Consider the following 12,739-nt stretch of genomic DNA (forward strand, 5'->3'; position numbering starts at 1 on the left):
ACTACGAGGTGTAAGAAGTACTTGAAATATACCAGCAAAAATATATAAGTAGCATGGCATTATTAGCAATGAGCTACTTGATCAGCTATAAGCTGCTAGCTTTGAGACTGCCAAAAGTAAACTGACACCATTTCATTTTGGTTTTATAACACTTCTACTTTTACATAATGTATTGCTCGTTTTTACTAGTATAAACTCAGTATGATAATGAAATTACAGAACGAAATCTTTCTTTATATTTTGGATTCTACAGCTGGTCAATTGTGAAAATTGTTTTGGTTTTATTGTTATTTTCTATCACAATTGTGTAATAATATATGCAATTGAAGGTCAAAAGCAAGCAGCTAATATTCCACCACTGCGAATGCCACTACCACCACATGATGATGATCATCATCAATCTTCATCTTCTTCAACAACATCATTGTCATCATCATCATTTCTTAAACATCATCTTCATCTACTTAAACATCACCTTCTTCAGCATTAATCACCTTCTTCAACATCATCTTCAACCTCATCCTCATCTTCTTCAACATCACCATCATCTTTCAAGTCAAGTTAGCTCAATCGATAAGGCGTTTCGTCTATGAGTGCGAACCTGGCGGTGCCTAGTCGCTCTCGTGGAAAAATTGAGTTAGCTTGAAATTCCCTGGACAAGGAACTTACTGCTAATTTGTCTCGTTGTAACCCATACGAAACTCGGGGAGCTGATTCTGGTTGCGATGGTTATTTGTAGAATGTCTAGGGTGTGCGCTCTTGAAGCAGCAAAGTTCCTGAATTGTTGTTTAATGGTTTATGGAATGATGTGGGGCCATAGTGGTCAGCGATAACCTGTAAAGTGTGCTGAGGCTTGTGGATCAACGTCTAGGCGTTGTGCCTGTGCGTAGCGCACTATAAATCACTGTGCTTCTTTTTATCTTCTACAACATCATCATCATCTTTTTCAACATCATCATCATCTTCTTCAACATCATCATCATTATCATCATCATCCATCATCATTTTTCTTTTCATCACCATAGTAATCATCATCATCATCTTTTTCATTGTCATCATCATAATTACTGTCTTTGTTGTCGTCATATCATCATCACTACCAACTTTATAATAATCAGACAATATTGCAAATATCTAAAAGTATAATGAAAAGAGGTCTTTCCCCCTACTTTTATTATTATCAGAATACTTGCATTGCAATCCAACAATATATGAAACATTTATTAAGCATCTCTTCTTTGCCAGCCCCAATCCCGCAGGCTTTAGTTTTCATTCAACTTCAATCATCTAAAGTAGAGGCTTCAGATCCTCCTGAATTATAACCAAAATACAGAAATTGTCATTCAAGGAAACGTTTCATTTCAGAATCTTTTTAATGGTCTCTAACTGATACTGCCAGTCAATTTCAGCTGCAAGTGAAAAGTATAAGCAGTCCACTAAATTTAAGCTATATAGTTTGAAAGAAAATCTCACTTTGAAGTAGTGTGTCTTATTTCAAATTCAAGACTCTTTACCTTATTCATGCATGTAGGGAATTACAAAGTAGTCTTATTTCACCTCTAGTCTTTAAGCCTAATTTACATGGGGACTTTACCCTTGCCTACATAATAACCATAAATTTTATTTTGATGGATTACTTGCCCTGGCGATGCAATTTACATGGGGACATAGAGTCCAGCAATTGTGACCTCAATGAACTATATCTGGGGCCCCCTATGTGACCTATAAAACCATAACCAGGTAAATACATAACAAAAGTGTGCATATGTCATCAACATACCAGAGAAAACTCTCTGGAGAGTGTATACTGTCCTGAAAAAATAGCCCAGGTTCTATTTTGAGGAAACTATGAAAGGTCAGAGGTCCAGGAGCCTTGCCTGGCAAAATTACCAATATACACGGGGACTCTCCCTTGCTGGAACTAAATTTCAAGCAATAGAGTCTCCATGTAAATTAGGCTTTACACACACAAAATGTTATAAACATGTGCACATTTCCTGAAAGTAGGCTTATGCGGCACATTTTATTTGCATAAAAATAAATTATAAGCACATTTGCTTGTTCTAAAAGTGCCAAAATCCAAATGATGATGTATTTTAGGGTGCTCTGCTGTACAAATTCACTGTACCTTTAGAAAGCAAATAATATATCCCTTTCATTAAAAAAGAAAAATGGCTCATTTAATAGTTTATTTTCAATATTCCTACATGTATATCAATTTCAACTCATATTATATGCAAACACATTACAGTACTGTTTCAACTACAGAGCTGATCAAAACACATTAAAATATTCATTATAGTGCATTTCATTCAACAAATGTGTAATTGAAAGTCATTTTCTTCTCCTAAATTTTCACCCGCTTCAGTTATTACATACATCTTATTCATCTAATTATAAGCTTTTCAAAACAAAAACATGAATTGCATACTATCAATTTACAATACAATTGAAGTGATGATGCATTCATTTCTCTATTTTGGAATATTCATAAGCCCCTTGCGACCCCATTTCGCTCAATTTTGTGCAAAAAATAACCTCGCATATCACTAGGATCCACAACATGCTCATCTATCAGGGGCACAGTTCTTTAACCCAAATACAATTGTACATTCATTGAATGACCTTTGAAAATTTGGGTACAAAAACTCATACTCTGCAACTTAAGGTCAAATTTTGCACTATGATTGTTTAATTGAGGTTATTGGACTATGCCATTGAGATGAGGCCATTGTGGTCCATAGTGTATGGCAGTGGTGTGAAGGGAAAACAGTGACTTGACTTACATATATTTGTAAAAGATACGCTTTTAAAATAGTGAGCAGACCTCGTCAGCAACTGATGATAATTTAAAACTAATTTGTGAATGTGATTCATGCCTGGTTTAATGGTAGAGGCAGGCAGGCCTATTATGTATATATTGTGCTGCATCTCATTATTTGTAATTTCAAGGAAATTTTACATTTGAGCAAGATGTCACTAATGATATTGACCCTCGTAATTCATTCATGGTAATTTGCTCATTTTTATGGTAACTGCCTAGTTTGATTATGTTGTCAGTTGTATTCAAATAGAGCAATTCTATAGACTTTTTCAAACCAACATCTGAAACATTCGGAAAACCAGGTCACATGCATCAGGTGCATACGCAGCGTAATAAAGTATCTGTATGCTTGTAAACGAAAAGTGCTTGCCAGTGGTACACATTACGCATCATAAACAAACATCAGTTGTCTTCAGAAATTTTGATTTGGAAAATTCTATTGCAGCTCATCCATGAATGTTTAACTAATAATAATGCTGCTTTCTCCCTCTTTATTGATGAACAAGGTTTGTTTAGAAACACTGACATGTCAGTTTTCTGCCATATGCTGTAATTTGTGTCTGTTTGTTTTGTTTTTAGTTCTGCTAAAGAAAAACGTAGGTGTCAGCACCCCGGGTTAGCACATTGAATATAAAGCAATTCTACTGTACTTTTTCTATTTTTGAATTAATGAAACTGGCACCTGACAACTAACTTAAAGTTTAATATAATAAACTTATCAGTTCTGAAAGTCTGCAGTAATATCAAAATAGACATTTTTTTACGACATGGCATAACTGGGCATTAACAGCAGAGACAAAAAATCATTTAGAAGCTGCTGACGAGGAAGCACCCAGAAAGCGATTAACCTCCCTGCTGAAGCTGCCCTGATCTAATGACTAGAATTTGGGCAGGAAGAGAATTCCATAATTGGGCTGTAGATTCACTTTATGGAGAGAAGAAACCTCCATATTTTGTCAATAAATGAGCTATTCCAGTTGAAATCTATATACCTCTATGGAAGACAAGACCTTAATCTTCCACACAGGTAGTGTGAATTTCAAATAGGGTTACCTGCATGGGGAACTCCACACCTCCTTATGTGGGAGATTAAAGTCAAGTCTTCCATGGGAGGGCGTATGGATTTCAAATGGAATAGCCCAATGTTTTGACCTAGTAGTAGCAAAGCAAACTCACCATTACATAAGCTTCAAGAGGAAGCCCCGCCAGAGCAGTTCTTCTGGGGTGAACCAAACCTGCCTGGTTATCAAATTAATCAGTGACAAGGTTATCTCTGAATTTGACAGGTGCAAATTGATGCTTTAATGTTACTGCATCAATTTGCACCTGTCAAATTCAGAGATAGCCTTGTCACTGATTAAATTGATAACCAGGCAGGTTTGGTCCACCCCAGAATAACTGCTCTGGCGGGACTTCCTCTTTAAGACTACTATTTTCAACTGGACTAATAACCAAACTAAAACATCATAATCCAATTGATAAGTATTAAAACAAACATATTACGTGTATTCAGATTACACATTGGGCATGAGGGCACGGTGGCTCAGTGGATACGGCCTTGGACTCATAATCTGAGAGCTTGCTCAACGTGCGTGGGTTCGAGTCCCCGTCCCGCCACCGTGTTGTGTCCTTGGGCAAGGCGCTTTGCCTCGCTTGCCTCACCCCACCCAGGTGCAATGGGAAGCTGTTAGGGGTAGTCACAGTCGTTGTACTGAGTGAACCCTGCGCCATTTGTAGGCTGCAAACGTGGTTCGATTATTCTAATGACGGAATAAATGTAAAGCGCTTTGAGGCTGTTTACGGCATAAAGCGCTATATAAATATCTACATTTACATTTTTTATTTATTGAACATTGGTTATGGTAAATTGACTGGCTTAAAATAAACACATCTTACTGAAAGCTTTAACACATGGCTAATGGAGTGTAACATACAAGACAAGACAATAGAGATGGGTATGTACAGAAGCTAGGAGCTATGTCATATTTCATGTTTGATTCAACGCATGAAGACGCATGTTACATCACAACATGGTGTTGATGCTATGTACCGGTATGTAAGATGTAGTAATTGAGCAAAACTTGTGTTGTCAGAAAGCAATTCAATTTAAATAATATTAATAGCATTGAACAAAATATTGCTATGTGTAGGAAAAAAATGCCAAAGTGGATTTGCGGGAAAATAAAAGAGACTGATCTCTTGTGATACCAACTATACTATAGCCTAATTGTTGTATTTTATTAAATTATTAAATTAGTTTTGTTAGATTAAAGAGCATGACCAGATTGACAGCCTCAACCCCCTCATTATCCTATCAAAATGGAGATTTTGGCATCAGAAGAAAGCTCATATTTTTGTCATTGGAATTTTGGGCCTGATGTATTTCTTTTGATGTTAAGAACAAACAAGTGATAGCCTCCACAAATAATACTGTTTAAATATTAAAATGCTTATTGATCACACATCCCATTGAACAAATCCCTCACGTATAACACATCTTCTTCGGCTGCCATCACTATACTGATGGTTGGCTACCATCTAGCTGTAACTCCTAGCTTGTCTCCTTGTGACTGTGACCAAGGTTAACCTTCTTGTCACCAACTCTCCAAGGATGGGTCTGTTGGTTCTTTTCTACTTCCAATTGATGCTTAAGGGGGTACTACACCCCTGCCCAATTTTGTGCCTATTTTTGCATTTTTCTCAAAAATTATAGTGCATTGGTGGCAAGTAAGATATGTATATTATAGGGGCAAGGACTACAACTACTGCACTGGAAATTTTATTTCAGCACAAACAACAGTTGTGGAGTTAGAGTCAAAAATGAGGGAAAACCAATATTTGATCAATAAATCAATAACTACTTGCCTTGAGTTGCTGAAATTTCAGTGCAGTAGTTGTAGTCCTTGCCCCTATTATATACATATCTTATTTGTCACCTATGCGCTATAATTTTGAGAAAAATGCAAAAATAGGCACAAAATTGGCCAGGGGTGTAGTACCCCCTTAAGATTCTTCTCCAGAACCACAATCATTCATTCAATTATTCTTCCGTTGGCCATTCCAATCCTAGCTTTCATGTCTGTCGTGCAATTTGCATTGGATTTTATATAAAACATAAAAACATGTAAACACTATCAACACAGTCAGACGTACACCCCAACAAACAGACAAAATACACACACATACAGCCCCACTACACACACAAACAAACAAACAAATCATCTAACCACAAGTATGTTGATTACTTTCTAGAAACACATCTTACCTTGTATTTGCCATGGTCCAATGAGATGACAATTTCATTATTTTTCCACTCGGCTTGGAAATCATGCCAGACTCCATCATCTACTCGCACATCATCAATGCGAATGATCAGCGTTGATGTACGATACTGAACACGACCATTGACAAGCTGCGGAATGATAACAAATAAACAATTAATTTTTAATATTTATAAAATTGACACTGTTGTGTTGTTTAAGTTTTGAATGTGTCGGTGTATGTATTTGTGTCTGCCGTGGCATGTGGGTGGGGGTGTGTGGGTGGTGGTGGTGTTTGTAAACATCTGCAAATGAGGATACACATATACAAAAATCTATGAGTGGGGGTGGAAGCACATGACCGAGGACAATGTTTTTAGATGCAAAATAGCACAAGAAAATAAGAAAACTGTATACCTAATGACCACAGTTGCCGGCGTAGGATGAGTCTACATTTGGACACTAAAATCTTAACTAAGTCAATGATATGGTGAACAAAATTCAAATGTATGTGTCTGCAGTTAGATACATACATATAGTTTAAAAAAATTACTGTGTATGTAATATCTTTATTTGCCAGTGGTTACACATACGGGGCAGATTTGCTTTATATTTGTTTTACATAATGATGTTTAACAACTATGATAAACAAGATTTCAGTACACATTATCAATACACACACCATATATTCCAGGCATTTTGATTTAAAATCCAAAATTATGAAGTATTTTGAACTATGTCAAGATTCTTCAGACATTTTTATAAAATATGATGCAAGTTTTATTATAGGTTGTCAAATGTGTTTATCCTTTCCCATGTTTTGACTAATTTACATTCTTTCCGCTGACCCAAAGCACAATCTCGCCACAGCCACTGAGCAATAATGCACTAACAAGCGTAGATATCCTAAATATCAAATCAATCCTTTTTTACAGCGTTCAAATTTCTGGCATGACTTACTACCTACTCAACCAATTAAGACCTCCTCATTTAAGTAGTAAGATATAGTCTATGTCACAGACCCTGTAAATCGAGGAGGAAACTGCTATCTGCAATAGCTGCCATGTGTCATATCTTCTGATGTGTACAATATAGAATGGAGAAATTGTCCAATGTATAATAGGGCAGCTATTGCAAATAGGGTTTTTTTTTGCACTATATTCCTGATCTAAATGTATCCTTACGGGAGAGAGAAGCTACTGAGAACCACTAGTAAAAGAGAATCAAGGAGCAGGCCCATAGCCAGAATTCATCATTTTCGAGGACGGGGAACTTCCTAAATCTAAACTTTTTAAGGAAGAATAATTTGCCTCATGAACAAAAGTTGAACGTGACCCTCCCAAAAGTGACCTTTTGGGTTTTGCTGAACATTTTCAATCAAGAGTTTAACCTTTAAGATTATTTCTTCAAATTTTGGACGCGTTTTGTTTCAGTACATTTTGACCTAATATTGCACAAAATATGGTCCTTTTGGTTGCTTTAATTTTGTGAATATTTTGCATCAACAAACATTTAACTTTGTACTTTGCACTTGACTTGTCAGTCTATGCTTGACCCTCAAGCTTTACAGAGACGTACTAAGCAGAACAGAGTCTGTGGCAAAGACTAAGTCCACCCACCATTAAGCTTACCTCAATCCTAATGAATACGGTGGAACCCAGATTGATATACATGAGTAAACCATCCCTATCCCTGGTTCTAAACATGATGCGATTGACCCATGGGACTGACACAGTCATCTGGCCTTGTTGGAAATCCATATAACCATCGCCTTCAAACCGTAAAATGTGCGGCAGATCTAAAATAAAAACAAAAGAAAAGAGCAAAATATTGGGTTACTTTTTAATTACTAATCCTCCGCTTCCCCAATGATCGTTAATATTATGATAAAATGCAATTCTATATGCACTTGTTTTGACTCATTTTCAGTGTTCTGGTGATGCTGGTCTATCGAAATACTCATCTCAACTATACTTTGTTTGACTTATAAATGGCAAAGACTCGTAAATCCATCATAACAATGTGGATTGATATAAAATCATTAGAATGGCAGCATATACCCAGTTGGGTGCAGCACCTGCGCTAAAGTGTCACTGGCACGCATTTATGTGAATTTATGCAAGCGTAAGTTGGGACTTGCGATGATGCGCGTAGTAACAAAAAACAAATCATTTTTGCCAATTATAAGCCAAACAAAGTATAGATCACTATTCAACAATAATAGAACTGAGTGATGTCCCAAACATACAAGAACAACAAAAATATACTAGAACAAAATAAAAACAACAACAAACAAACAAAAAATACTAAGTGAAAGAAGTGACAGGTACATTTACTGTAAAACATTTTCTTTAACTCCTACAGGAAGTATTATCAATATTTGCGAGGCATGAAAACAGTGGGCTATTCCAGTTAAAATCCACACTCCCCCTGTGGAAGATTTTGGAAATATCTTATACAGGGGGAGTATGAATTTCAAATGGAATTAACACATAATCAGCTCCATTTGAAACTCACTCTCCCTCAGGGCACGATTCAGGTGGAATCTTTCTCAGAGTGTATGAAATTCAAATGGAGCTGCCCAATATGTGCTCATTCCATTTGAAATTCATACTCCCCCCGGGGGCAGATATTTCCAAAATCTTCCACAGTGTGGCTTTTATATGGAATACATGAAATTAACAAAATTTTCATGCACACAAACTAAACATTTCATAGTTTACAGTATTTCTCTTAAGACTCCCTCTCTACATGGTACATACTATTTCACTATACATGGCACAGTTTGCCGCATTAGGCCCATCCATATGGAGGGATTTTTATTTAACCAACACGATTCTCAAGCAAAAACTTTGGGAAATCCGCTGTGTGAAGGATTCCTATCCCCATGTTACTCTCAAATTTATCCCCAAGAAATTTAGGGGATTTTTGCGATACCCCAGAGTGATCCTCAATTGATCCTTAAGAGCTACTGCCATGTGATCAAGCCATTTTGAAGTACTAGAATAACCCATGACTGTGGTTTCATATACCGTAGTTTAATTCAACGTGCCACAAGAGAGGGTCCCAGTAAACTTCCACTTGTAATTCCAAAGCTGTAGTCATCGGCAGGGTTGTCACCAGGACCAAAAAAGTACTGGTTAAAATATTGAAGGCGAAGCGTAGCGAGCGAAGCTCTCGCGCCTCGCACTATCTTTTTAGTGAATTAGGGATTGGGGAATAGGCTTTGAGGGTACCACCCCACTAAAAAAAAATTTCTTGCTCTTTTTATGATGAAATATCATCATCCACTTCGAAATGTAAAAAAAAAAAAAAAAAAAAAAATTTTGTTTTTGTTTTTTTGTGAGTGCCGGACGGCCCCGGACAGTGCCGGACGGCCCCGACCGGCGCCGTCCGGCGTAGTGACAACCCTGGTCATCGGGCATCACAAAACTCAAGGATTCCAGTCTTCAATACAGTCGTGTGAACATACAGTTGGGAATTAACTGAATTACTATTCTTGAGTAGGCTAATCCTCAAGAATTCTCTGACTGTCTGAATACACCTATAGTACAACTTGTACTGCATATTTCATTCAATGTTTCCACCTGACCTACATTGGTGAATAATGCTTGCAATTACTAGGTATTTTCATATAATATGTATGATTGACTCTTCATAAAATTAGAATCCAATTTGACATAATAGGGTGCTTGTTCCTATTACTTACCCTATAAACTATGTACTGTCAAATACTGAATTTTAGGAGGCTTTTGCTTTCATGACATTTTATACAGTAACATTTGGTTGCAAAGTTAAAATTAAGATAAAGTCTCTACAATCAGGCTAAAAGTTATGAAAATTTGCTTGTGCTTGGCAAAAATGTTTCCAACAAAATATACATGTATTTTCCAGATTTGCCAGATAATAATGGCTGCTCAAATATTGATATTTATCAGTGAGCACTACCTCTATAAAAGAGCTGAATTCATGATAGGTTTGAATATAGTTCGAAAACACTGAAGGAAAAAACAAAGCCTGTATACATGGACAGGTAGTACGTACAGTGTACGTGCATAACAAACCATTAACTATCCACGCTTGATGAGATAGACATGTAAACAGTCTAAGTTGACATAAGCAATGATCAATCAAATTATACAATACAAAGGGAATATAATTGGAAATAAAACTACTTACAATCGGGATTATTTACCAATTTGAAGAAAGAAAGCTTTGAGTTTACTTAAGCAATGATCCATTAAATTGCATTGGGATTTCATTTGGATATGATCAGCTTTGTTCTTCAATTAAAAAATTAAAGGGAAAATATAATTTCAAATACCAATAACAATTAATAACTTGCCCTTCAATGTAATGGTTAGGCCTATATCATAAAGCAGGAAAGCAGTCACTGCTAGTGTATAGAGATATTTGTGACTTAATAAGCTGACCCTAATATGGGAAAAGTGACTAGCTAATATAGATTTGAAATCACTACCAGTTGAACTCACGGCAATGTGAATACAAGACGCACTGCTCGTTGGGCTGCTTTGGGGTTAGGTGCTTTGATTTATTAACAATTTTTATCCATTACTCGACCATTTGCGCCCTTCTCCAATACCTTTATTTATCACAATCAATACATGAGATAAGGTAAATCAATATATTCTAGGAAGAGAGCCACGGTTTAGATGCAAGATGACGCTGGAGTACCCGGGGGGAACCTACGAGAGATGGCCTGGAAACCAAATGACACCCTGCTATTTTTGACGTCAAATGACGATACTGAATCACCAGTAGGGTTTGCACAATCACTACCAGTATATTTTATCGCCAGTGAATTGATATGATTGTGTAATGATGCAGGCGTATATTGGTAGTATCCTCCTGGTCAGGCCCATACGCAGGATTTCATTGAGGGGGTGCTGATTTTGAAAAAGTGGACTATTTTCCAGGGGGGGGATTTTGTGAAAAGTGGACTTTCTTCCCAAAATTTGTAAAAAACCTGATTTTTTTTGCTCACTACGCTCGTGAATTCTGAAATTTTGGGACTTATTGTATACTTTTCCAAATGGGGGGGGGGTGCTCCTGGTCTATTGTTTCAATAGAAACTATAATGATATGGGAAAACTAAAGTTAGGAAAATTAAATTAGGAAAAGGCCAGGGGGAAAACAGTACAAAACAAGTAAGTCTGCACTTTGCTTGAAAGGATAATAAAATGAATCAGAAGTCCTAATAGATATAAGTTCCATTTCAATGAAGTTCTAAGTGATCATAACCATTTACCCGACCTTGTTATTGGCTACAAACAACTGAATATTGATCTTTTTCTTAATTGGTTTATTTTGTTGCATCACATCACTGATTTACAAAATGGGGCATGTATGGATGGTTTCAATCTTACTTCCTGATGAAATCGGAGAAACGTGACATAATTTAGAGCGCAACATGGACATTATCATTACACAGTCCCACTGCAGCCTGTGTTATTATGAACAGTTTCAGAAAATGTCACTTTTGTATGCACCTGATAATGTGCTATAGGCACAGATCGATAATAGAATGGGGACGAACAAGAGCGTAATATGTCAACCATTTATTTGATACACTGACAGAAAATAGATGTAATGGGCTATGCCAGTTGAAATCCATCCACCCTATGGAAGACATGACCTCAATCTAGTCTACCACACAAGTGGTATAGATTTCAAATGGAATCATCCATTTAGGTAACCCCTTTAAGAATTCCCACTCCTTGTGTAGAACATTAAGGTCATGTTTTCCATGGGGGTGTATGGATATCAACCGGAATAGCCTAATTTGTCTGCCTTCGAGTACTAATTTGCGTTCTAATTTCAATCATTCTGGTACTAGTTGCACGACATATTTTCATTAATTTTTCTGCTTAATTTTTGCTATCATCCAAAATTTAACTTTATTGTTCATAATCAATTACTGAAATTGGCCTACAGCATTTGAAACAGAAGTTACAAGCATGTCTGCTGCTATAGTTAGAAACAAAATTCATAACTGAATGGCTTAGAAAGTTAGATTTCATCTACTCAAATGATCTTAATTTACTGGAATATGAGTCAATTTATTCCCTATTTTCATAAGTTTACATATTACAACAGAATGAACAATCACTCAACTATCAAATATCAATTTCTGACAATTCATATTACAAAGTTCAAAGGATTCATCAATGGCACATCACAACCTATTTTCTCACATCTTTAAGCACTGTAATGACTCAAATTTAACCCTTGTTGACTTCGCCAAAGCGTACATATTACGAAGTTGTTACATAGACCAAGCACCCTCATTAATCTAGATGTCAGCACAACATTACAACTGCCTGCTCATCCCAATAGTCCATCATCAGCCGCATGGCTGCAAAGTTAATCAACAATAAGCGGGCTTCTTGACTTGAGTTCCTGCATTATTAAAATCTCAATTTTATTACTCTGTATTTCAATGGTAACACATTGGTGCTGTATGACTATGTCATTCATGTGGTGGTATGAAGACTCGTTTAAGTGGGCTAGAAGGACCGTAGCTTGAATTTCATCAGGCATTTGGATGAAACCGGAACTTTGCTATAAAGCTGTCTCATTGTAACAACTGCACAATATCTTCATGCAAGTGCCGAATATCGACGTCTATAGAATC

The 12,739-nt window shown here is 36.5% G+C and overlaps 1 protein-coding gene across 1 annotated transcript in view; it reads right to left on the reverse strand.

Annotated features, from left to right (window-relative positions):
- LOC140147843 (cadherin EGF LAG seven-pass G-type receptor 2-like) overlaps window positions 1–12,739 on the reverse strand; it is a 138,270-nt gene that overhangs the window by 61,922 nt on the left and 63,609 nt on the right. Inside the window, 2 exon segments of the mRNA XM_072169599.1 lie at window positions 6,090–6,236; window positions 7,716–7,882. Of these exon segments, the coding sequence (XP_072025700.1) occupies window positions 6,090–6,236; window positions 7,716–7,882 (314 nt within the window).

The sequence above is a fragment of the Amphiura filiformis genome, chromosome 3 (genome assembly GCF_039555335.1).
Source record: "Amphiura filiformis chromosome 3, Afil_fr2py, whole genome shotgun sequence".
Taxonomy (NCBI): domain Eukaryota; kingdom Metazoa; phylum Echinodermata; class Ophiuroidea; order Amphilepidida; family Amphiuridae; genus Amphiura; species Amphiura filiformis.